We start from the raw sequence: 23,732 nt of genomic DNA, 5'->3' as shown, positions 1-23,732 counted from the left end.
CTCTCTGAAGCTGATACTTTGCCCTCGCTTGCATAGAAAAGAGGGTTGTAACCTGAGTGTGTGTGTGTCTTCGGATGGTCACGGGGTAGATCTGGGAGGAGGATCTTGGTTTTCATTGGCACCAAAGGGAGACCGCTGCTTGTTTGTCCTGTCCTGCCGGTTGTGTAGAAGCCTGTAATTTTTTTTCTAATGAGCCATCAGGTCCAAAGTCATTGACTACATTAACATCTGAGCAATAGCCAAAAGGCATCCTGACCACGGATGATTACACCAGCAAAAGTAGTCTGTGAAGGAAGTTGGCATAAGCACCTTCAACAGCAGAGCAGAAACCTCCCGTGGAAGGACGTTGGGTGTGTGATCTACATACCCGCTGAAAAGCCAGCACTTYGTAGTTATGGGCACGCCAGGGTGGAAAAGTCCTACTAGATCCTTGTGCTCTGATAATGCATGGGACTTTGACCTGCTTGCTGAGAGGTGATTCAAGGCAATTCTGGCATASGAATTAAGAAGGTGGTAGCCTTGGGGTTCTCTGGAAATGTAGATGCCTGTTGATACTTGCTCTCCTCTGTGTAGTCCTGACAGTGACTGGCATGTTTCTCCTTCCCCACAGATGGAGTCTCCGGTCTCGACGCCGGCAGTGTTGCCCTTGCATCTCCTCGTCCCTGTTGTCAACAACGACATCTCGTCACCTTGTGAGCAGATCATGGTACGCACCCGTTCTGTGGGAGTGAATACCTGTGATGTGGCACTGGCCACCGAGCCAGAGTGTCTGGGCCCTTGTGAACCTGGGACCAGCGTGAACCTGGAAGGCATTGTCTGGCAAGAGACGGAGGATGGTAAGTGTCGTCGGAGAGCTCCTTTGCTCTCTAGCAATTATATTTTTGAGTTACAGTAATCCCCTTCTTCCTCTTGTCCTGCTGTGTTGCTTGCTGGCATATCTCAGGGTTCCTCTCCACCACAGTCWGGGTGGTCAGGACAGAGTAGCTGTGTAGGATGCAGCTCTTAAAGTTGGGTTTTTAATTTGTACAGCAAATGAAGTAACCAGCCAAAACCTGCATCAGCCCAGTTCGTTGTGTTATCCTGTTGCCCAGACAGTGGGTGAAAATCTAAACTGCCATTTCTCTGCCTTTATTTGAGAGCTAACTTGGTTCTGGAGGTGCCAGAGAAAAGACTGTGCCAACCTGAATGGGAGCTTGATGGAGTTGACTTCGTTTCTAGTTGGCAACCTGCAAGTCTGTCACAAAAGCGCACAAGCCCTGGGAGGCAGCAGAAATCTCCTGCTGGATAAATAACCCCAGCAGAGCTTTCAAAATAGGCTTGACAGGAGATCAGGGCTCTTGTCTCTCTTGCCAAGCCAGTTGAACCTTTTTCCAGTGGAACTTGTCTCATCTGCACAGAGTTTGGTTTGCTTTCCCAAGTCCCTTGCTTTGATGGGTTTTAGTTGCCACTGGGGCTCTGCCAAGTAATGCTGGGATGAATAGGTGGTTCAGTATACCATGCTTAGCACAGGAACCCGGTCGTCCCTCCAGCCTCTTCAGGAGGTTGGAAACTCAGGCCAGAGGCCTGAGGTGAACTCCTTGTATCTGTGTCTRGTTCCAGCTGGAGTCTGGAAGCAGAAATAGAGACCAGCAGCACCAATGTGAGAAAGAGCAGAGGTGGTAGAGGCCAGCTGATGGGATACCTCAGATGGGCCAGGTTGGAGCTTGTCTTGRATGTCTGCTTCTGCTCTTGCTTTGCTATTATGTGCAGGGAATGAAGGTACTGGCCTTAATCCCTGCTCTCTCTGGCAGTGTTCCTCTGGCAGCACTTCACTGTGACTGTCTTCGTTATCTTTGATGATAATTGAARCTGAACTTAAACCTGCTTTTCCATAAACAGGCCAGTGCTGCTACCATTTAGCCACAAGTTGATGGTGTAAAACTTGCAGCGTTGCCAGCATAGATTATGCTGAAGCTGCGTGTCTGTTTTGTGGCCTCCTGGCTGAAGTTCTTGCTGTGTGTCCACTTCAAATAGACAGAGTTGTCYGTAGATGTGGAAAACTCCCTTCTTGCTAGCCCCGAGTGCTGTGGGAAGATCAGGAWGGGACCCAATTCCTCTTTCCTCTCCCCTCTTGAAAACTGGTTTTGAAAGTGCAGCTGGTGCTGGACTGAGTGGTGCGATGGCCCCGGGTGTGGAGATCAGCRCTGAAGTTGTTCCCACTTGGAAAAGCATCATGACCTGAGGTATTTGGGAAGGGAGGAGTGCACAGACTGCACTGGGGCAGACTACCTTGAGCAGCTGGTCCTTGCTAACTTGAGGTGGACACCTCCAGCTTCCTCATACACCTCTGCTTTCTCTGTTTCACCTTTTGCTCGGTTGCATATATGGAAGGAATCAAGACAGTAGGGAACTGTAAGTGCTTTTTTTCCTGCTGCTCCTGAGGCAGGAGGAAGCCGCAATGCTGGAAAATTGTACCCAAGGGATGATTCTTCTCTGAGCTAGGCTTGCTGATAGGGACAAAAAAATGYRCTGCAGCRTACAGGAGCCTTGAACATGGAAGCTGGTGTGTGCTGCTGGTTGTCCCCGCTTGTRACTGGCAGCGTGGGGACCTCGGCTGTGCTCCGAGCTGCCCTTCTCGTTCCGGGCCTTTGGGACCTTCTTGGGGATATCGGACGGCAGAGCTGCCAGCTGTTTTGGAGATTGCTTGAAGCCTGCRGGTGGTTGCATCTTGTGTCCACCTGCGTGAAGTGGAGTTAGTGAATGGCTCCTGCTTCCAGCTGCTGCCCTTCGCTTTGTACCAGGGGCTGCTTACTGCCAAGGATGCGGGTGGCAGGGAGAAGGGAATGGTTTGTGCAATGATCCTACCTCATCTGCACCGTGCCTCAAGGAGAAACACTGTGTAAGACCCATTCGCTCTAGCTATCAGCCTATCTCTAGTGTTTTTTGGTATCTGCAAAGGGCCTGATCGCCTTAAAAATTGTGAAGGGCTTGCCCTGAGCCAGGGAAACTGAGGCACAGGCAAGCAGAGCAACCTAGCTGGAGTGGCACCTGGAGTAGCTAGTAGTGCCAGCCCCTTCTAGGTTTTAGGACTGTGCCCAAAGCACCAAACCATCTCTCTCTTCCACTGAGCACGCTTTTCTTCAGCCTGCTGCCCAGAAAAGCCTGGGGCTGTGGACTTTGAGATGGGTGAGTATTTGTGCCTCCGGAGCTGGTGTGTCACTGTTTCTATTTTAGATCAGCATCAAGCAGGATGTGAGAAATCTGGGGTACGAAAGTGCAAGGATTAAACCTCTTACAAGAAGGGCGGAGAGGTGAAAGCAGGGCCCAGCCTCTCTGCATGACGCGTGCTCGGATTCAAGAGCAATCGCCAGCTCTCCTGCTCCTGAAGATGCGTCTGTGGCTCCGTAAAGCTTTCCGAAAGCTGCTGTGGCGTGAAACTCCCAGGAGGCTGATTTCARTGCTGCTGCTGGAGACCTCCATGGGCAGCAGTGAAGCTGGTGGGAGCTTGGACCTCTTGGTCTCTTTGGGGRAAGTCACGAGAAGAGGTGCGCAGTGGGCAGAGGAGATGGCACAGCAAGGAGGAACGAGCAGGGGATTCCCGATCGCGCAGGAGACTGCACACAACCGTCCTTCGCCTCTTCCCCCGCCAAATCCCTCGACTGCTTGAAAGGCATTGAAGCGAGAACGAGACGGAGCAGAACTCATCCAGACTTGCAGGGCTTTGGGTTTTATGAGATGCGCGTCGGCTAGATGGAGGCCTCGGGCAGCAGCTGGGAGTTGTGTGGAAGTGCTAAATGCCTCCCTGTGCCAATGCTGCTCAGTGCTGAGCCGAGCTGAGCTGTGCTTTCCTAGGAGCTCCGGATCGCTTGTAAAATTTTCAAGTCCTGATTGCTGCACGATGCTCTCTGATCCTTCAAAGGAGGCGGCTGCGGCAGGCTGCCTGCTTCTCGCCGGAATTAGCAAGGAAGCCGCTAATTTGACTGCGCTGCCGATTTCTAAGCCCCATTTCTCACCGGCTTCAGTTTCTCCTGTAACGTCAGCACTTGGTGTTTCTTTTTACCTTTTTTTTTCTCCCCCCCTCCAGGCCTCGCCAGTCTGTGAAGCTCTGCAGCCTGTCTGCCTGTCCTTCTGCATTATCCCTTTCTTTTGCAGCTATCGTTTCAGACCGTGCCTCGGAGGCATTCTGTGATTCCTGCAGCTTGGCTATTTTTAGTCTGCAGTAATTCAATGAACTTGTGCAAAGATCCTTCTCTGCCTGGCTCTGCTGGCTGCTGCTTGGTTCCTGCTGTCAGGAACGATGGCTTTTACAGCGAGCCCTGCACTCCTGTCATGCAGAATACAAATCCTGCTGTTTCCTTTGGTCGTTTCCAGTCTGCTGCGTTATGTCAGCTCCCAGAGTAGAAGCATCTCTAGTACTCAGTTGTGTAAGACTAAAAACTTGGGGTGAAACCGTTCCTCTTCCCTGATCCCCTGACATTGCTTCTGCCTTCCTGTCCTTGCTGATGGAGCAAGGCTTGAATTTGCTAGAGGAGTGTCCCAGACCTGGCTGGGTGATGTCCAGAGCTAGAGCTTGTGAAATGTATAGGGTGCAACAAGCATCTCTCCTTGCCCAGGAGATCCGGGAAGAATGCGAGGGAGGAGAACTGTGGGTCTGCATGTAGGCTATGTCTGTAAAGCAAACCAAGGGTCTTTCAGCATSGGTGAGCATGCCTGTGCGACCTGAGTCCAGTCCTGAGATCCCCAAAGGAGGGGGTGTGTGCTAAAATGCCATTACTACCTGGGCTAGTCTCCGTTTCTCCATGATTAGGCCGGTCTGTGTTTCTCCTGGCTTGACATCCTCTTTTCTGGTGGTTTGAGCATTGAGCAGCACCTCCCATCCTTTCCACCCCACCGCACTCAGCATCTCCCCCAGGTCCTCACGGTGCTGCTGCTGCCCCAGGACGGCCTCAGCAGAGCCGCCGTGAGCTTCGGCCTCGCCGGATCGCTTGGAAAGACCCTGGGCTGCAGGAGCAGCGCTGCCAGTATCGATCCGTACCTCCCGGGAGCTGAGGGATGGCGTTTTCCGCGTGCCGAACTGTCTGAAGCTAAAGTTCATTTCTTAAAATACCAGCCRCTCGGGTGAGTGCAGGAAGCACGTGGTGTCTGCTGGGTGGCTCTGACAGAGCAATGTCGCAACGTGTGAATTGGTGTTTAAGCTTCACTGCACCGTTAACCTGAGCAGGGATCATGGGTCTGAGTGTTTGTGTATCCCTTGTGCGCAGGTCCAGCCTCCTCCAACTGGATTAATAATAGCAAGTGCAGGGAATGGAAGGGCTTAATTGCAACCTTTTTTTTTTTTCTGCTGTTAAGCAGTTCAGAAAGCTTTTTATTTTTTTTCCCCCCTCTTACTGGCTGTGAGCAGTGCTTGGCTCGCGTCAGGCACGTCAACCTCAGAGATGGAGAGGGGGTTGCTAGCCTGCAGCAGCCACTTTCTCCCCAGGGCTGACAGCCCCATCCCTCCCCCGCCGGAGCAGTTAGCGTGTGGAGGTGCAGAATTGTGTTTGCTTCCAGTCATTCCCAACTTCCTGAACGTGCTGCTGTGAGCACTTCTCATTTGGCGCTYCTAGGTCTTCGCACACGTCCCCCACTGGGTCTGTAATGTAACAGCATAGCAAGGAGAGACCACTGACACTGGGCAGTGTTGCAAACAGTTCCTACTGGCTCTGYGAGGAGAGGTGTAGCTCCTCTTTGGTGTGTGATGTGTCCTTGAAAATTGGATTTATGTAGGATGTGCCCCCTAGACTCCCATGGTAATTGCTCTGACRTGGACCCTTTTTTTGCAAACTACTCTTCTCCTGTAGCTCCTGACCGTGTGCTCATGGCACATGCTGCTTTTGCAAGCTGAAACAGTAAGCATTGCTCCGTGCACAGCAGCAAAAGTGTATTTGGGCTCGTCCAGTTGCATAACTTCCTCCTTCCTTTCATGTGGGTTTGTCTCGCAGCTGACCCACTGAGCTATCTTTGTTTGCTGAAGATGTGAACTCTTGATTGGAAGGGTGTTTATTTTGTTTTTTTGGGGGTGTGGGTTTTTAATAGGCGCACTCACCCTGAAGGATCCCATGGCTTGTAGGGGAGGAGGTCTGCCTACTTCAAACAGCTCTGGGAAGGGAGTTGTACAGCAGAAGGCAACATGGATGGCTGACCAGAGCTCCCTTTTTGTAGAAGATGGCTTTTGGATTGTCCTTGTGGCTGCGAAGTTGGGCAGGAAGGCCCCCTAAAGCCTGGCAGCGCTGCTGTGGCTTTAGAAAGACAGGCCAGGATCAACCAATGTGATATGGTGGACTGAAGCTCCAAGGATCTACGATCTCCAGGCCGGATGTCCAGTCTGCCTTGCTGCCGTGGCTAGCTTCTTCCTCTGCCCCTGTCTAGATGAGTTGCTGCTGACAGTTACGTAAAAGCTATGAGGGTATGATCTCCAGTAAAGATCCAGCCCTCAAACACCTACTACTTGCTGCCCAGAGCGTCTGCTGTGGGCTTGCAGTTCATCTGCATTGCTGTCGCTTTAGGCTTGGGTCAGGATAGGGTCTGAGGTGTGTTTTTCTTACCCGCTGGATGTCGGCGGTGGGGCTGTGCAGGAAGCTTGGCCGTAGCGAATGGCCTGTTGTATCAGCTCTCGCACCGCCGTGACAGTAACGCCTCTGTGCGCGGCTGCACCTTCTCCATGCCCGTCTTGTGCAGGAAATGTGTTTTGTTAAATGCCTTTCAYGGGAGCAGCTGTCTTGGCAGTTTCCCTAATTCTGTTAGGTGTGATTCCRATCTGCAGGAACTATTAACTGATCTAATTATACCAGAAAGCATCACTCCGCTTGCCGCCTCGTTAGCTCCTGGGTYGTCGTCTTCTCCCTCACTGGAATTGATGTCACCTGGCATGAAGTGCATGGCCAAGCATGATGGCACCTCCTCACCTCCRCTCGCTTGGATGTCAGAACAGCGGCTGGACTGGGTCCTGACACCACCTGGGCCGTGAAGCCATCGCGGACCACAGCAGTGGTGTTTGCAGCCAAAACAAGCCGTTGCCCGACATACAAACCTTCATAGCAACAAGGATCACAGCATGGCAACAGCAGCTGCACAAAGGAAATAGGAGAAAATGTAGCCTTCCAAATCCCTTTCTTGATGTCTCTGTTGGAGTGGAAGGCTGAGGCAGGTTGCCTGCAGTCAACTTGAACCAGCTTTGCGCTCTCTGGGTGTTTGGACTRCTCTTCTGCAGGCAACTCCTAGCGGTCTTTGGGGGCTCAGTGGCCACCTTTCGGGCTTTGGGCACTGCTTATGCCAACGTCGATGCACGTGCTCGCCTGGAGTGGTGTTAGGCTGGACGGCATGGTCTGGAGTGAGTGGGAAGGAACTGTAGGGCGGTCTTCACTGTGACAACCATCCGCCAGATTGTCTGTCGCAGCTCTACAGTCTGAGCAGGTCGCGCAGCTCTCCTCCCTATGTCCACCACCATCTTCCCCTTCCAAGCTGCATTGGGCATCTCTYGTGCTGCCACTCTGGGTGTGCCTATGGCTGCCACCAGCTCGTGGCGCTGCCTTCCACCCATCTACCCACCCGGCCAGCAAGACCAGGCTCAACTTACCTTTTCCCTACGTGTGTTTCTGCCTTGCTCTTRTGCGTGCTGTGCTAAGCCTTTCGAAGCCTGTGGCATTGCCATTGCCCTCTGAGCCTTCCTGTTTTTGCAGAACCTACAAAATCCTAGAGGTCTGGGAGATACGTTGTTTGAACTGAAGGAAGGGCAGGAGGTGCACATTGGCTTGGGAGATGATAGGAAAGGGCTGGGCTGGCGTATGAGGGCAGATCTTGCCTTAGCCAGAAGGAAGCCGTGTGCCAAACAGGTGGCTTTGCACTCTTAATGTGCTGCCTCGCTGTCACCTGTCCCCTTAAATGGTGACTGTTGTTGCTAGGATTATCTCTATCTCTGAGGATGCTTTAATGGTGGTGATGGGCCAAGGTTGCATCACCCAGAGGTGAGATACAATCCTGCTGATATCCAGTTCTTGGGGCTTCAAAGGGGGATACACGGTCCCCTCTAAAGAAAATCCAGCATTCGGAGCCCTGTAGACTCAAAGCCAGAAACGGGAGGTGAATTCTCGAGGCTTTTATGGCAATGCAGAGGAGCGCTGGAGCAGGGGTATCTCTCTCTCTTGCTTTGATAGCACTTCAAAAAATAACGAGCGATTGTAAATCCCTTCCGAGATTGCTGAGCCGTTCAGCAGAGCCTGAAAGGGCTCGCCGCGGTCCTTTGAACCCTCCTGCAGCCCTTGCCAACAGGGCTGTGGCTGCTGGGATCTTCAGATTAGCAACGTGGCCGCTTGCTCGGGGCTGCAGCACTGTCCGGTGCTGTCGGGTGCCTCTTCCCCGGGGCGGTGAGGGCCGCCGGCATTGCGCGCCGTTGAGTTGCAAACTCCCCGCCGGATGGGGAGGCATCAGCCCTCAAAGYGAGGTGGCTGCTTGCGTGTCGTCTTAGAGAAGCAGAGCTTTATTACGCATAATTTCCCGGTACTCCCACAGTGCGACCGCTTCATATCTAATATTTGCTGGCAGAATGCTTGACAGTACTGGGAGGCAGGGAACTCGAGTAGAGCTAATGCACTGCTTATCACTCTCAAAGCACTGTTTATTTCAGCATCTGTCAGCTTTGTATGAAGGCTGTTTTATCAACAGGTGAGCAATATTCTGCTCCAGACAGGACTATTTGTCGTGTTGAACTCCCCGAGGCACGTGTGTAGCTGCCCTGGGTAATACCAGCTGGGGCTCCTGTTTTAACCGCCAAGCACTGGATTAAAGGACTTGTTTACAAGGAGGCCTCTCGAGCTCCAATCTGCTGCACTCAAATTGGTTTCAATGCCTCTATCTCCCTCCTCCGGGAGAGCGAGGGTGGACRTCCAGGCTGCTCACAAATGGCCCTGTGGCGTGTGGCCTTGATGCAGCTGTTGGGAGGCCACCGGACCTTGGCGCCGCGGCCGCGCTCTGCCCGCTTGCCAAGCTCGGAGGAGCACCGTCATGCGTCAGCCGGCTGGGTCTGCAGTGCCAGGGCACGTCGTGTCCCCCGCCCCCTGACGTGATAAACCTCCCTCCTTGACACGGAGTCAACCAGGAGTCACCCTTGGAGTCATCTGGGCACATTTCCCCAAGGATCAGGGCAGCGGATGGGAGAACAGAGTGCCGTTACCACCCAGCACAAGCTAGCACCCAAATGCTCGGGCTGCTGGACGAGGGACGGGGCAGTGGTTTTGCTGCAGATGGAAAAGCCGTGTTCCTTGTTATTTATTGGACCGTTGCAGATTGGTCCTCCTCCAGGAAAGCGTCAGGACCTCCCTGCTGTGGCCCACCAGTCCTTTTCTCTCAGACGCTGAGCTCTCTGCATGTCGTGAAAGACGTGATGGCAGGTAGAAAGGAGGCAAGTGAGTTGGCTGGCACCCATGATGATGTCCGTCTTTTGGGTCTGGGGCTGGCTTGTTCACGTGCTTTGGGTTAAACTCTTCATCAGGCTTGCAACTGGGAAATCCCCTCCAGCAGCTCTCACTGGGGAGGTTCTGCGTGGATTTTTTTTTCCCTATCGTCTTCTGCAGCATAGATCCTTCGGCAATTTTGCACAGTTCCCGTCCTTGCTGGGGTGGTGATGCAAGGTGCTGGCAGGGCCTGTGATCTCTCTGCTCTTCTGCTGTCATGTCATGGCTGTCATTCATGGTTTGTTGCTGAAGGTTGATGCTTGTTATGGGCTTTGGGTAGGAGCGTGACAGCAGGAGCTGCGCATGTTCAGCGGGTCCTTAGGAACTGACTGTCCATCACATGGCATTGGTGACAAGTGACTGGTGTACTTACAACAGCATGTCCTGCAGTCACTTTAGTCACCCACAAGACACCCTTGCTGGCTCTTTTCCCTTGGGCAAGAGCTGGTATGGCTCCAGTCCAAGATCTTTCTGCTGTTTTCCCTGTGTCGGCATGAGGCCCCTTTCTYCACATCGCCTTCCTGTCCCGTCAAAAGCTGTCCCTTAGGTGGCTGGTGACAATGATCTAGCTCCAGTAACCCCCCTTTGCTCTTGCCTGAACGCCTCTGAGATCTGTGTTGATCTTTGCATGCATTTAGTGGGAAGATCATATCTTTGGCCCTGTCTGGGAGACTCTGCAGGAGGCCGGAGAGTGTTCTGTGAAGTACCACCATGAACCGCCCTCTTCTTGCACGCTTCTGTGCAGCTGGAGATGGGATATAGGTGAGATGGTCCTGGGGCTGGCTGTCTCCCTGCCCAGAGGAGTCTTCTGCTTTCTTGGCAGTAGCAGTGGAGCTGTTGTATGATGACCATGGGGGCTGCACTCCAAAGTCTGGATGCTGCAGGTTGTGCCAGCTGGGGCATCCCAGAGGTGTGTGCTATACCTCTTGGGCTTTGTGCATCATCAAGCACAGAGCTTTCCCTGCAAAATCCGAGGCAGAAGTGTCGCCATCCTGGTGGGTTGGAAGAAATAGCATCAAGGCTAGTTTCTCTTTACCTTCTGATGCTGCCTGGATGTGCTAGCTGTGCCTGGGCATTGCCCACATCCTTGGTGCTGCCCTGCCTTACTGCACGCACCAAGTGGACATCAGGAGTGCTCAGTCCACTCTATAGCATGGGACCCCAGCTCAAGGAGGTTGGCACCAGCCAAGGRTCATGCCAGAACGAGGATTCCCCCTGAATCACTGTGTCCATGAGCTGTCTCTTGACACAAGTACTCCTTTTCCCCTCCTCTTGGCTGAAGCTAGAACATCTTTAAACAAGGGAGGAGGAGCTGAGAGGCCATAGGTTGGGCCCCTGCTGGGTAGGGGTTAATGCAAGAGGCAGCACTGAAAGTGAGGGCCTCTCCTTGGGATGCAGTTAGGCTGAGAGAAGGACTAGCAGCTGGAGAAATTCATGGAGGAAGGATATTAAATGCACTAGACTCACCCCAGTGCTGGAGGCTTGGAAGGGCCCTGGAGCAGGATTGTTACATGTTCAATCCCTGCTCCTTGCTGCTGTTGCAGATGGGATACTGGGCTAGATGGGCCTTGGATCTGAGCTAGTTCATGGACCTGTGGACAAATCACAGCTCCTCGTGATAGGAAAAGCCACTAGCTGTTGTCCCGTCACCTTTTAGAGGCTCCCTGCACCCAAAAATCGGCAGAAAGCTAGCAGAGCTCTCCTTGCCAYCAGCTCCACTGCTGTTAGACAGCGTTGGTGGTGGTGGAGATGGCTTGGGCAGCTGCCAGCCTGCTGGGGCATGGCAACCTGCAGAGGAGGAGGAGGCAGAGCTGGCTCTGCTTGGTGGCCTTCCCTTGTAGGGAGCAAACTTGTCTCTCCACCTGGGTGCTGAGCTCAGACCACCATGCTGTGCTGCAGGCTGCTGGGGCTCCGCCTGCTCACACCTTTTCTTCTGTACCATCCTGGTTTTGGTGGTGGGCTTGTGAGCCTAAAGCAAGAAAGAGAAGCTTCATCTGGAGTTGCTACAGCATTGACAAGCTCCTACATGATGATTTCTCCTTGGTTTTGAAGGACCCATGCTGGCAAGCCTTCCCTGGGCAGACAGCTGGGGTGGAATAAGCTGTGCAGGCGGTAGGATGATAGTGCCCATATGGCAGTGGCATCTCAAAGAGAGGAGATCCTAGTGCAGTCCTTGTATTTTGATGATTAAAAGGAGTTCAGGATTGTCTCAGTTCTCAGAGGAAAGGAGAAATGGCTGTCCCTGTCCTCACCTCTCCCTTTAGCCTTGCTGGGCTGGGGGTGCTGTGTGTGCTGGAGCCTTTGCACGGGGGCTTGTCCCTCTCTGCTCGCCCCAGCAGGCCGCTGTCCTGGCCATAGTGCTTGGGTGTTGAGCCTAGACTTTTCATCGTGCCCAGTGAGTGTCCTATTGCACATGGGTCACCACCTTCCCCTTTTCCTCTCCTCAAGGAACCTCAGTAAGGTCGGGGCTGGGTGACAGAGCCACACAATGTACCACTGTGCTCGTGCACAGTGCTTAGAGCACCCATGCTCCCTTTCTCAGCAGGGTTTGGAGCTGCTCTTGGTTTGGTTGTGGGGCTGAAGTACAAGTGGCTCATCTTTGCAAAGCCCTGGACTATCAGGAGGGCTGATCACAGATCACATGTGGTTTGGGAGCGAGGCCTCCACCTCCAGCGTGGCTCTTGGCTTGGAGGGGCGCTTGCTAGGCGAGTTGTCCCCTGCAGCACAGCGTGGTCCGTGGCTCCTTGGCTCTCTTTTTCTCTCTCCGATCTTGAGCGCTCTTGTCCCTGAGCAATGCAAAGGCAGATGTTGCACTGCCTGCGGCCCCTCTGCTGAGCCTTAGYCTCCTCTGTCTCAGCCTGGGTTTAGCCAGCCGCCCTGGCGAGCCTCCCGACAAGGACTTGCTCTTCCGAGCTGCGAAATGAGGTCTGCGCTAAGCGAGAATCGGCCCCTCGGGGCTGATCCATCAATGTCACCTCGCTCTTGGAAAGCTGCAACCCCAGGCAAAGGGGACAGCCAGCGCAAGGGACTCGGACGACCAGGAGATCGATGCAGCTCTCCAAAGATCATTGGAGGCAAATGGAGCAATTCTCCAGGCAGGCGTTGAGGTTGCTTAAGCTGTCAGCACTCGTATCTCGAGAGCCAGCAGGGCTCAGTGCCTGAGCACGGCTCTAATTAGTGAACTAAAGGCTGGGATGAAGGTGCTCGGCTGGCTGTGATGACCTCCTCCTGCCGTGTGTCCTCCAGGCATGTAAATAAAACCTCCCTCCTCTGCTGCCAGCCAGGCTGGGAGGAGGGTTTGCAGCTGCGTAGGCAAATACAGGACACGAATATGGGTCCCTGCGTACAGCTTCCACCTGGCCAGTCTGGCAGCAGCCGTGAGCTGTCGCCTCTTTTTTTTCTGCGCCGTGTTTGCCTTGCCGTCCCCCTCTCCATCTGCGTTTCTCCCTGGCTCCTGCCCCATCTCGCCCTTTGTTCTCGGCTCYATCTCCCCGCTCCGCTTTAGCTCGCGCAAAGTAAGGGATAAAGCAGTAGCTTGAGCAGCCGTGGCTGAGTCCCTCACTCCGGCTGTGCCGTGGGTCTCCAGATGCGCCTGCGATCGGCCCGAAGCGATGGCATGGCTACAGGCCATTCGCCGCTCCYGCGTGTCCCGGAGCACGGCCTTGGCTTGGCTGCGTCCCGGGAGCTGGTCCTGCTGTTGTGTGCCCAGCTCCACCACATTGCAAGGGCACTGCTGGCCCCCGGCTTTGAGCTCTGGCTCTTCCCYGCGTGGGGAAGCTGCAGAGATGCTGGAAGTAAGGTCTGTCTGCTGGAAACGTGTAGTCTCATCTCATCCAGCGCTGGGCATTACCTTCTCCCAGGGTTTTGGAAGGAGGATTTAATACAGTGCTGTCCTTGATAGTCCCACATCTCCTCAGGCTTTGCCTCTTTCTTTGACCCACCAACTTATCCCCTGCAAGGTCCGTGTCCACTCAGGCCCTAACCCAGGACACTTACCTTTCCTGGGTGTCCTACAACTGCACTCAGCAAGTCCCAGATCTACTGCTAAAGAGCACCAATGTGGGGACTGAGCGTGGGTTGGGCTCTGGTGCATCCCAGTCCACCAGCTGTGGTGGATGGGTGCCCAGGTGCTGCGTGGAGCAGGACTTGCCTCTTCAGCCCCTCCTGCGAGAGGCCCTGAGTGCTCTGGCTCTCCACATTTAGGGTGGGAGAGGCTAAGGCGGCCTGTTTCCCAGTCCTGTAGAGGCAGAAGAGGTCAGTGCTTCCCAGCTAACTTGTTTGATGYTCCAGAGACAGTAGCTGAATTTAGGCAGCCTCGCTGCCCGGGGAGAGAACAACCTGCTTTGGAGCAGGGCACGTGGTGTGCTTGAGCTTGGYTTCGCTGGCCAGGCTGTTTTGCAGCGGGAATGACGATGGGACGAGCTGGTACCGGGAATCCTTTGCCTCCTCGCTGAGCGCTCACCTTCCTCCATCCTACACCTTCTTCCTGGGGTCTTCAACCAAGAGGGGTCGCCCCCAGCCGGCACTGAGGATGAGCARTCCTGCCTTTCCTGCTGGCTCGTCACCCGAACGCCTCGGGTCTGCAAATCCAGATGCGCCCTTCCCTCGCCTCTTCTCGATCCCTACGGAGAAGGGGGTTACAAAAAGGAGGACGTGGGCACCACGCTCGCTGCTGCGAGGGGAAGCTCTGGATCGCTGCTTGTCCTCCGCTACGCCCCCCACCCCTGCTAGCCCTTTGCTGCCTTCCTCTCCCGTGCCCCTTTTCGGCTCTCTCTTCTCCCTCCRTTTGCACTTTTACCGACCTATCTCGTGCTGCTGCCTGCGTCTCCCCAGAGGCAGGCAGCGGCTCGCTCCCAAATCGATGCCGCGTTCCTAGACAGCGACCCGGCTGTGTCAGTCCGCCTTCGGTGCGGCATTTAATTTTCCTGCCGGGCGTCACGCGGCCCCCGCTGCAGCGACATTAGCACTTAGCAGCCAGCACCTCTGCCCGTGCAAGTTGCTGAGTGGTTTTCAGCCCGGCTTGGATGGTATCGATTGCTCGAGAGCTTCCGAGGTGTCGGATTCCCGTGAAACCAGGTGTGTCTGGAGTTATTCGAGCGGCTCGTGTCCTTCCTGGGGACGCGCGGGATTCACTGGGCGGCTCCAACCTCTGAAGGCCGTGCATGAGTGTCTCATGGTGCTCCGCAGTCGGCATCGTCTTCCACGCTTGCAGCAGCTCCGTGCTCCCCCGGCCTCCTCGGGCGCCTTCGGCTCTGACTTTTCCATACACCAAGCCCAAATTTTGAGCCCTGGAGCGAGCCAGAGCCTGTTTCCTCCAGGCTTGGGAGTGTCTCAAGCCCCTTCTCTGCCCGGCGAGCAGCGGGCGCTGCCTGCTTGCTGCMGGCTCCTCCACCAGCTCACCTCTCCCACCGCAGAGGACGGCGAGTTTGCAAGCGGCTTAGGCTCTGTCCCCGGGCTTTTGCTGGAGGATTAGGAGGGGATTTTGCCCGATTGCTTGCAGCGGGTTAAATAGAGGCTGGTGCGAGCTGCAGGGTTTACGCTCAGCCCCACGGCAAGGGAGAGAGGGTGGCCGCCCTGTCGCGAGCACGTCCGCTGGCCGCGCGGGGCTTCGGGGAGCTCTCCTCCGACGGCAGCACCATCTCCCTGCTGCTTGTGACGGGGCTGGGGATGGAGCAGCAAACCCAAAGCACCGCTTGCAGGTGTACGCTTACTCGTACCCTCGCGTATTCCTAGGATCTGCTCCTGTTGGAGCAGCCAGCGTTTTACAAGAGGGGAAGGAGAGAAAGGCTTTGAAGCAGAAACAATTTTCCCTGTTGCGCTTTCTTGGMGGAGCCTTTTCTGTTCTGTTCCCCTTTTAAGATGAAACCTGCTTTTTGGGCCTCAGCTCCGTGAGCGTCTCTTGCTTTCATATATTATCTCTGCGAAGCCTGCAGCTGGCTGCTGGCACGTTACAACCGGGGACACAGACCAAGATTTACAAATGTGCTTCAGGCACAGCTGTTCTGGGCTCCCTCGGCTCCATCCATCTTCTGGGGCTGCGCGGCTGTATATCTAGCTGCACTCRTCTGCCCTTGTAAATGAGATTTCTATCTCCCAAGTTTTACCTTGTTCAGATAAATGCACTCAGTGCAACGGACTCTGCTCCTGGTCGAATTAGTTATGCAGTAATCAGAGCAGTCCATCGCTGGGAGGAAATATCCACTTGAGTTCACTCGGCTAATGGCCTGAGATTATTTAGTGTAATTGCTTTCTTATGGAAGCACTTGCAGCCTGCTGGCCACGAGAGACCTGGGAAGGTGCTAGCGCTGGGTGGGCTCGCCAAGCGGGAGCAGGCCGGGTCTTCCCCTGCCCTCACGTGCGGCCCGGAGGAGACATGTTGTGCAAGAGTCGGCCGGCCCTGGAGAAATATCACCCAGGTTTGCGTCCTTGGCATGGCTGCCCTTTGGCTTTCTGCTCCCACTTTGCTTTGTAAAGTTGTTTGCAGAAGCTGATGTTGCTGGTCCACTGGTAGCTTGCTGAGGTGGGCATTGCCTGGGGCTTGCGCCGTGCTGGAGCCTGGCCTTGTGCAGGACGAGGAGGAGATGCGTCCCCTGCTACTGTTTTCTCCAGGCGGAGCGAGGTGGCAACACGGGGACGGTGCCTCGTGATGGGTCTCGGTGGGTGTCCTGCAAACGCGGGACCAAAATGGGCAGCAAAGGTTCTCCCAAAGGTTGGGCTCTCCTGCGAGGATGCTCTGGCCCCCTGTGCTGGGCTTGAGGTGGTCCGTGGAGGCAAGCGGCAGTCGGGCTGTGCGGGGATGCTGGGCAGAGCTTGCCATCTAGTGGGCAAAAACATCTCCTCCACCCACTTCCAAGAGGGCTGCGGGGTTCACAGGCCTGCCGTGGTGCTTGCAGCTCTCCCAGGGATCTCACAGCCTTGCTGTGGCGTTTGCAGCCCTTGCCTTGCACGTACAATGAGCGTGGATTTTCAGGCACCCCAAATTACACAGCTCGTGGGTTTTAGCAGCTCTGTGAAACGGTGGAAAAATAAAGTACCGAGCGGCTCAAGGAGCAGAAGCTAATCAAGCGCTGGGCAGAGCCCTGATAAGAGAGGCGATGAGCTGGGTGGTTGCCCGTTCTTAGTGCTGCTCCTGCCTGGACCTTGGTCTCTTGCATATCTACTGAGATCTGGTGAGAGGCAGCAATGCCACGTGTCCCCCCAGGGCTACCGGAGACCTAGGTCAGGGTCCTCCATCAGGCGTGAGGATGCCTGAACTGTGTCRTCCTCAGTTGCAGGGGAGGAATTGTTTAAGGCAGCGGTTGGTATTTGTTATCTCCACGTTTACTCCCCGTGTTGTGGAGAGGCTTGCCCAAGACCCATCTCCCTTGCTGTCTTCTCTCTAGCCCTAGAGCTGAGCCCATCTCTGTGCTCWTCTCTGTTGTTCCTCCTGTCCGTCTCAAAGGGAGAGAGAGCCCCTTTCCCTATAGCCCAACGCTCGGGGAAGGGCAAGACACCCGTGGAGTTGTGAGGAGGCCTACCTGGCCACGTGTGACCTTGTCYCCTTGTCTTGCAGGTATGCTGGTAGTCAACGTGACCTGGAGAAACAAGACATACGTGGGGACGCTGCTCGACTGTACGCAGCACGACTGGGCACCTCCCCGGTAAGCCTGTGGAGGGGCCTGGCAGGACTTCGTGCTCCCTCAGCCTTGAGCACCCTGCTCAGGCTGGTTGTGCCTGCATCATTCTCCACTTTTTGCCYAGGTGTAGAGGGGAAACCCAGCTGCGTTCGGGCCTCCTGTTGCCCAGCACGCTCTACCCATTGCCCTTGGAGATGCTGTGGCAGGCAGCATCTCCTCTGGCCGGCTCTTGCTTGTCTGCAGCACCCTGCCAAGGTGCTACAGTGGAGCTTGAGCTGCGCCGTTGCCATGTTCCTGGCCTGGGGCTGCTGCCACGCATCCGCTGCGAACCCAACATCTCGCCGCCCATCCTGGCTGCACCCATGGCTTTTTGCCTCCCTGGAGATGGAAGCCAGCTGGGTATTTGCTTTCTGAGCTCTCTGATTCCTCTTAACACCTTCTGTGGCAGTGCTGGGGTTGGTGGGGGCCAGCAGGCAGGATTGGCAGTGCTTAGTCCCGCTCCCAGCTCTCTGCAGAACGCAGATCATCCGGGGGTGGAAGGGGCCCCCTCCGCGCAGCAGACACAATGTAGCCTGGTGTGGTCATCGCTCAATAAAAGCTTCTCATTCTTCGCAGGTTCTGTGACTCTCCCACCAGCGAYCTCGAGATGCGCAATGGCCGGGGAAGGGGCAAGCGCATGCGCCCTAACAGCAACACGCCTGTGAATGAGACCGCCACAGCTTCGGACAGCAAAGGGACCAGCAACAGCAGCAAGACCCGGGCGGGAGCCAACAGCAAAGGGCGCCGGGGAAGCCAGAACTCCTCGGACCACCGCACGCCCCCCAGCGGCACTACCGAGGACGTAAAGGCCAGCCCCTCCTCCGTGACCAAGCGGAAAAGCAAGCCCCTCTCGGACATGGAGCTGAACTCCAGCTCGGAGGACTCGAAGGGCAGCAAACGCATCCGTACTAATTCGATGGGCTCGGCAGCGGTGCCCCCAGCTACGGTCAAGGTGGAGCCGCCTGTCCTGGATCGAAATTGCCCCTCTCCCATCCTCATTGACTGTCCCCACCCAAACTGTAACAAGAAGTACAAGCACATCAAYGGACTCAAGTACCACCAGGCCCACGCACACACGGATGACGACAGCAAGCTGGAGGCGGATGTGGACAGTGAGTACGGCGAGGAGCCCTCCCTGCACTCAGACATTGGGAGCTGCAATGGTGCTGCTGTCTCTCAGAAGGGCTCACTCTCGCCAGCTCGCTCAGCCACCCCAAAGGTCCGCTTGATGGAGCCCCACAGTCCCTCCCCATCTAGTAAGTTCAGCACCAAGGTTTCCTGTAAGAAGAAGCTGGGTGGGGAAGGAGACACCGACCCTGGTGCCCTGTCCAATGATGGCTCTGAGGATGGTCCCTCAGTTGCTGATGAGACGAGTAACGATGGCTTTGACTCACTGGAGAAGAGGTGCCTTGAGAAGGACAAATCCAAGAAGGCGTCTGCTGCTAAGCCGGAGAAGATCCCTTCTAAAAGCTTGAAGTCTGCCAGACCCATTGCCCCAGCCATCCCCCCACAGCCGATTTACACCTTCCAGACAGCTACCTTCACTGCAGCCAGCCCTGGTTCCTCCACAGGCCTCACTACCACTGTGGTCCAGACCATGCCCAACAGCCCTCAGCTCAAGCCTATCCAGCCAAAACCTACAGTGATGGGAGAACCCTTCACAGTCAATCCTGCCTTGACCCCTTCGAAGGAGAAGAAGAAAAAGGACAAGAAGAAGAAGGAGCCCAAGGAAGCAGAAAACCCTCTGACTCCTGGGAAAGTCTGCAGAGTGGAAGAAGGCAAGAGCCCTTTCCGGGGCGAATCCAGCGATCTCGGAGCAAAAGGCGAGGGGCTGTTGAATGGCTCATCTGACCCGCACCAGAGCCGGCTTGCCAGCATTAAGGCTGAGGCAGATAAAATCTACAGCTTCACAGACAATGCTCCGAGCCCCTCCATTGGTGGTGCCAGCAGGCTGGAAAATGCCAACCCAGCCCAGCMCATGACCCCGCTGCACGTCGTGACCCAGAACGGAGCAGAAGCGAGCTCGGTGAAAACCAACAGCCCGGCCTACTCGGACATCTCCGACGCAGGTGAGGACGGGGAGGGCAAGCTGGAAAGCATGAAGGCAAAAGATCCTGAGCAGCTGGTCAAGGAAGGCGCAAAGAAAGCTCTCTTCCCCCCACAGCCCCAGAGCAAAGAGTCCCCTTACTACCAAGGCTTTGAAACCTACTATTCCCCTGGCTACCCGCAGGCAAGCCCAGGGCCCTTGAACCCCAGCAGCCAGGCTGCAGCTGAGACACAGGCCTTGAAGCTGAAGAAGGATGAGGAGCAGGAGAGCCCAGAGGTGAAGGTGAAGAGCGAGGGCTGCGAAGAGAAGAAGGCAGAGCTCAGCAGCTCCAGCCAGCAGCCCTCAGTCATCCAGCAGCGTCCCAACATGTACATGCAGTCCCTCTACTACAACCAATACGCCTACGTGCCCCCCTATGGCTACAACGAGCAGGGCTACCACGCTCACCTGCTGAGCACCAACCCTGCCTATCGCCAGCAGTACGAGGAGCAACAGAAGCAGCGACAGAGCCTGGAGCAGCAGCAGCAGCGAGGGTTGGAAAAGAAAGCGGAGCTGGGCCTGAAGGAGAGGGAGGCAGTTCTCAAAGAGGAGTGGAAGCAAAAGCCACCCATGCCCCCGACGCTTACCAAGGCCCCGAGCCTCACGGACCTTGTCAAGTCAGGGCTGAGCAAGGGCAAGGAGCAAGGAGGTGCGGACATGGCTAAATCTGTGATCATCCCCAAGCTGGAGGACTCRTCGAAGCTGTCTGGCAGCCAGGTAGCCGAGGGACTCAAGGTGAAGCTGAGCGAGGCCAGTCACCTCGGGAAAGAGAGCACTGAGACGAAGGCTGGCTCTGAGTGTGGACGGCAAGCAGAGGTGGACCCTGTCCTCTGGTACAGACAGGTAATGCCCGCGCACTGCCCACCAGCTTGGGTTCTGGGCCCTCTCTTGTTGYGTCTTGTAGGAAGTCCCTTGCTGTAGGGCTCATTCCTGCCAGCATATGATAACCCCATGAGGGTGCCGGTTGGGCTGGGAGGGATTGTGCTGGGATGCAGTGGAGATGATGGGCTGTCCCTGGAGATCAAGGAAAGCCTCGTGTCCTGGCGAAGGGGAGAGGGCTGCACTGGTTTCTTCCAAAAGCTTTTAGGGCATGCAAGGTTGGGGGAGGCAGCTGCTCTGACAAGTCGCTGGTTCTTGCAGGAAGCAGAGCCCCGGATGTGGACYTATGTTTACCCTGCAAAGTACTCGGACATCAAGACAGAGGATGAGCGGTGGAAAGAGGAGAGGGATCGGAAGTTGAAGGAAGAAAGAAGTCGAAGCAAAGAAGCTGTGTCAAAGGAGGACGGGAAGGAGAGCTCCAGCTCTGAGTGCAAACTGACCCCCACCGAAGAGGCTCGCATGGTGGGGAAGGACCCCAGGCCCACTGTCCATGTCCCYGTGTCTTCACCCCTCACGCAGCATCAGTCCTACATCCCCTACATGCACGGCTACTCCTACAGCCAGTCATACGATCCCAACCACCCCAGCTACCGGGCCATGCCCACGGTCATGATGCAGAATTATCCAGGTAGGAGAGCCATGGCCTTCGCAGGGACTGCTATCCGATCCGGGAATGTCCCTTCTTAGGCTGTGCCTGTGCCCTGCCCATCCTGGAGTGGGGAATGGCTGTCGGCCAGAGCGGCCATCATCTTCCTGGCTCCGGGCTGGGCAGGGGAGTTGCTGCCACGAACTTTGTGCCGTTGCTTCGGAGGGTCCCAGAGGCAGAGGGACTTTAGTTACTGGGTTGTGGCTGCGACTGGTTGCCTGCTGGCTCATATGCCCGGCGGCACATGTCTCTACCACCTCTGCACGGGGTGGCAGAGCTACATGCTCCTGCTGTGCAGCCCGAAGGAGCAGCAGGTGACAAACCTCGTGCTCTGACTGCCATCTTTCCCCTTTGCAGGATCATACCTACCTTCCAGCTACTCCTTCTCCCCATATGGGAGCAAGGCGTCCGGGAGCGATGACAGCGACAAGTCCCGAGCCAGTCCCAGTGTGAGCTGTAAATCCAGTTCGGAGTCCAAGGCCCTGGACATCCTGCAGCAGCACGCCAGCCACTACAAGAGCAAATCACCCACGGTGAGTGTCAGGCCAGCTTCATGCACTGGCTTCAGGAAGGTCCCTGGGTCCTATGACTAGCCCAGAGCAACTCTGCCTAACTTGGCCATGCCTGCTGTGGGAGTCCTGGGGCCCTAAAGAAATCCCACAGCACAACCCCTTTTGGAGTGACGAGCCTATGGGTCAGATCGGCCCAGAGAAGCCCTGAGACTCCTCTAGGCCCTGCAGTGACTAGGCAACGCTTGTCCTGCTCCCTGGAGCTTGTCTGCTGGTGGATGGGGGGCAAAGACATAGGGGCTGGCTCCATCCCAGGGCAACATAGGGTTGCAGGCTCCTTTTCGACTGTGCTGAGAGAAGGAGCTCTGACACAGCAGCAGCAGCTCCTGCTTTTGGACAAGAAGGAACTGCCTTGAATGGGACCTTCTAAACGGGTTTACATCCTTCCGTCCGCTTTTGGGCTGGTCACCAGCTATCCTGTCGTCTCTGTGCCATGCCAGCAGCATCATAGGGAGCCTTTGGAGAATGGTCCTGTGGGGCAGCCTCAAGGGCCTGCATGGGGCAGCCAGCTGGTGGGTTCTGCTCACTGGGGTGGCTGCTCTGAGGGCCTTGTGCCCCAGGATGCTCATGCCAAACCACGCCACAGCGTAGCTGGGACAGAGCCAGGCCCTGTCCCTGTGAGGTGCTTTGAGGCCACCAGCTTTGCTCAGCGTGCGCCTGTTTTCTCCTCTCCAGATAAGTGAGAAGACRTCTCAGGAGAGGGACCGCAGCGGCTGCGGAGTGGTGGGGGGCGGTGGGAGCTGTAGCAGCGTTGGCGGAGCAGGAGGRGGAGAAAGGAGCACAGACCGGCCCCGGACCTCACCATCTCAACGCCTGCTCTCGACGCATCACCACCACCACCACCTCGGGTACTCGCTGCTGCCAGCACAGTACAACCTGCCCTATGCAACAGGTAGGGGCCAAATCCTGCCCTGGCTGCTGGGGACAGCGTGCACAGCCAGAGGGGCTCCTGGGGCTTCTGAAAGGACCCCGAGAGGGGCCAGGCTGGACTGCCAAGAGTCGGGAGGGTGCACGCAGGGTTTTGTAGCCCTCTTTGGGCAGCGTGAGCTCCTCCGCTAAGCACTACTTTGGCCATATCCGGCACCTTTCAGCTCCCCTCGGAGCTCAGGACAGAGTTGATCACACATGCAGGTGCTGCCGGCCCAGCGAGGACAGCAGCCAGGCTCAGCTCAGTGCCCGTCTCATGCTGCCGGCTCCTGACGCTGCTTCTCTCCCGCAGGTCTCTCCTCCACAGCCATCGTTGCCAGCCAGCAGGGCTCCGCTCCTTCCCTATACCCACCTCCCAGGAGGTGAGAACGGTAAGGCTCTCCCGTGGTACCGGCATGGGTGCGCCTCCAYCCTGCTTAGCCTGTGGGCAACCGCACGTTTCCACTCCCCGTGGCCAGGGCACGGGCTCTTGTCGAGCCAAAGTGGTTGGGGCGGGCGCACGTGGCCCAACGTGGGGCTGTCTCGAGGCAGAAGAGGAGCCCTGAGAGCAGAGGCTGCGCTCACCCTCTCTGCTCTCCCCCCTGGCTTGGCCCTCCATGTCCCCAGGTCACCTCTGGAGCCCCCAGTGAGCGCGTTCCCCAAGAGACAGCACTGCCTTTCCTCTCCGGCCTCGTGCCTGGGGTTTGTTGACTGCCCCCGGTTGCAGCCCTGGRGCTCGTGGGGGCTGCTGCATGTCAGAGCTGACTTTGCCTTTGGTTCTCCGCAGGACGTGATGCGCTGGGATGCCTGGGCTGTACGAGACATGTGACTGGCTCACATGAGGACACGCTGGAGACTCCTTTAGACATCAGTTGAATGGTGTTAATTGTTCTGCTTGACGTTCCTGCCGTAATCTGAGGCAGACTCTCTTCTTCCCCCCRTCGGACACACACTGAATCCCCCCCCTGCACCCTTCCCTTTGGTGAGTGGGCAAGCTGGTACCTATGGAAATATTTATTCTACTGGGCACCAGCGCTCGGGTTGGAAGTGAATCGCCTGCTTGGTGCATATGAAGAGGAAACGGAAGCACTGAGGTTTCTCGATGGATTTGAGGGCCCCCCCCCGGCCATGTCTCTGCGAGTCACCGCTTCGCAATGGGTCTGAGCATCACGGGACTTGGGGCGGGCAGGTGGCGTGTGCTGGGGCGCTGCCTCCCGCATCCCTGGCGCCGTGCGCTCCTCGCTAGGATTGATCTGCAAGTCAGAGCCGCAGGTGGAGGTGGAGGCGCAGTCTCAGGAAAGAGTGTTCTGGCTAGTCTTAGTAGTGCTGCATAGGCCACGCGGAGTCAAGGTGGGTGCTGGAGACGCCTGTGCGGCTGGGGATTGCCAGCCCCGTGAGATGCGTCGATGGGCCCAAATGTCTGTGCTCGTGGGGCGCAGATAAGTAAGTCAGCAGGTCAAGCAGTGTCCGGAAGTTTGAGTAAGCTCATAGCCATCCAAAATCCTCAGTCAGCCCCCTGCACCA

General features: G+C 56.2%; 1 protein-coding gene across 1 annotated transcript in view; it reads left to right on the top strand.

Moving 5' to 3' along the window:
- The window catches only part of ZNF609 (zinc finger protein 609), a 66,311-nt gene extending 42,585 nt beyond the window's left edge, over positions 1-23,726 (top strand). The window contains exons 2-9 of the mRNA XM_085300699.1: positions 611-836; positions 17,020-17,107; positions 17,699-20,051; positions 20,349-20,715; positions 21,091-21,266; positions 21,978-22,194; positions 22,522-22,600; positions 22,996-23,726. Coding sequence (XP_085156825.1) covers positions 611-836; positions 17,020-17,107; positions 17,699-20,051; positions 20,349-20,715; positions 21,091-21,266; positions 21,978-22,194; positions 22,522-22,595 — 3,501 coding nt within the window. The 3' untranslated portion in view covers positions 22,596-22,600; positions 22,996-23,726. The remainder of the gene's footprint in view (positions 1-610; positions 837-17,019; positions 17,108-17,698; positions 20,052-20,348; positions 20,716-21,090; positions 21,267-21,977; positions 22,195-22,521; positions 22,601-22,995) is intronic.
- Positions 23,727-23,732: the final 6 nt, after the last annotated feature.

This window comes from Rhea americana, unplaced genomic scaffold (genome assembly GCF_003343005.1).
Source record: "Rhea americana isolate MKP2758 unplaced genomic scaffold, rheAme1 scaffold_168, whole genome shotgun sequence".
Classification (NCBI taxonomy): domain Eukaryota; kingdom Metazoa; phylum Chordata; class Aves; order Rheiformes; family Rheidae; genus Rhea; species Rhea americana.
This window is presented reverse-complemented; position numbering and strand designations above follow the sequence as displayed.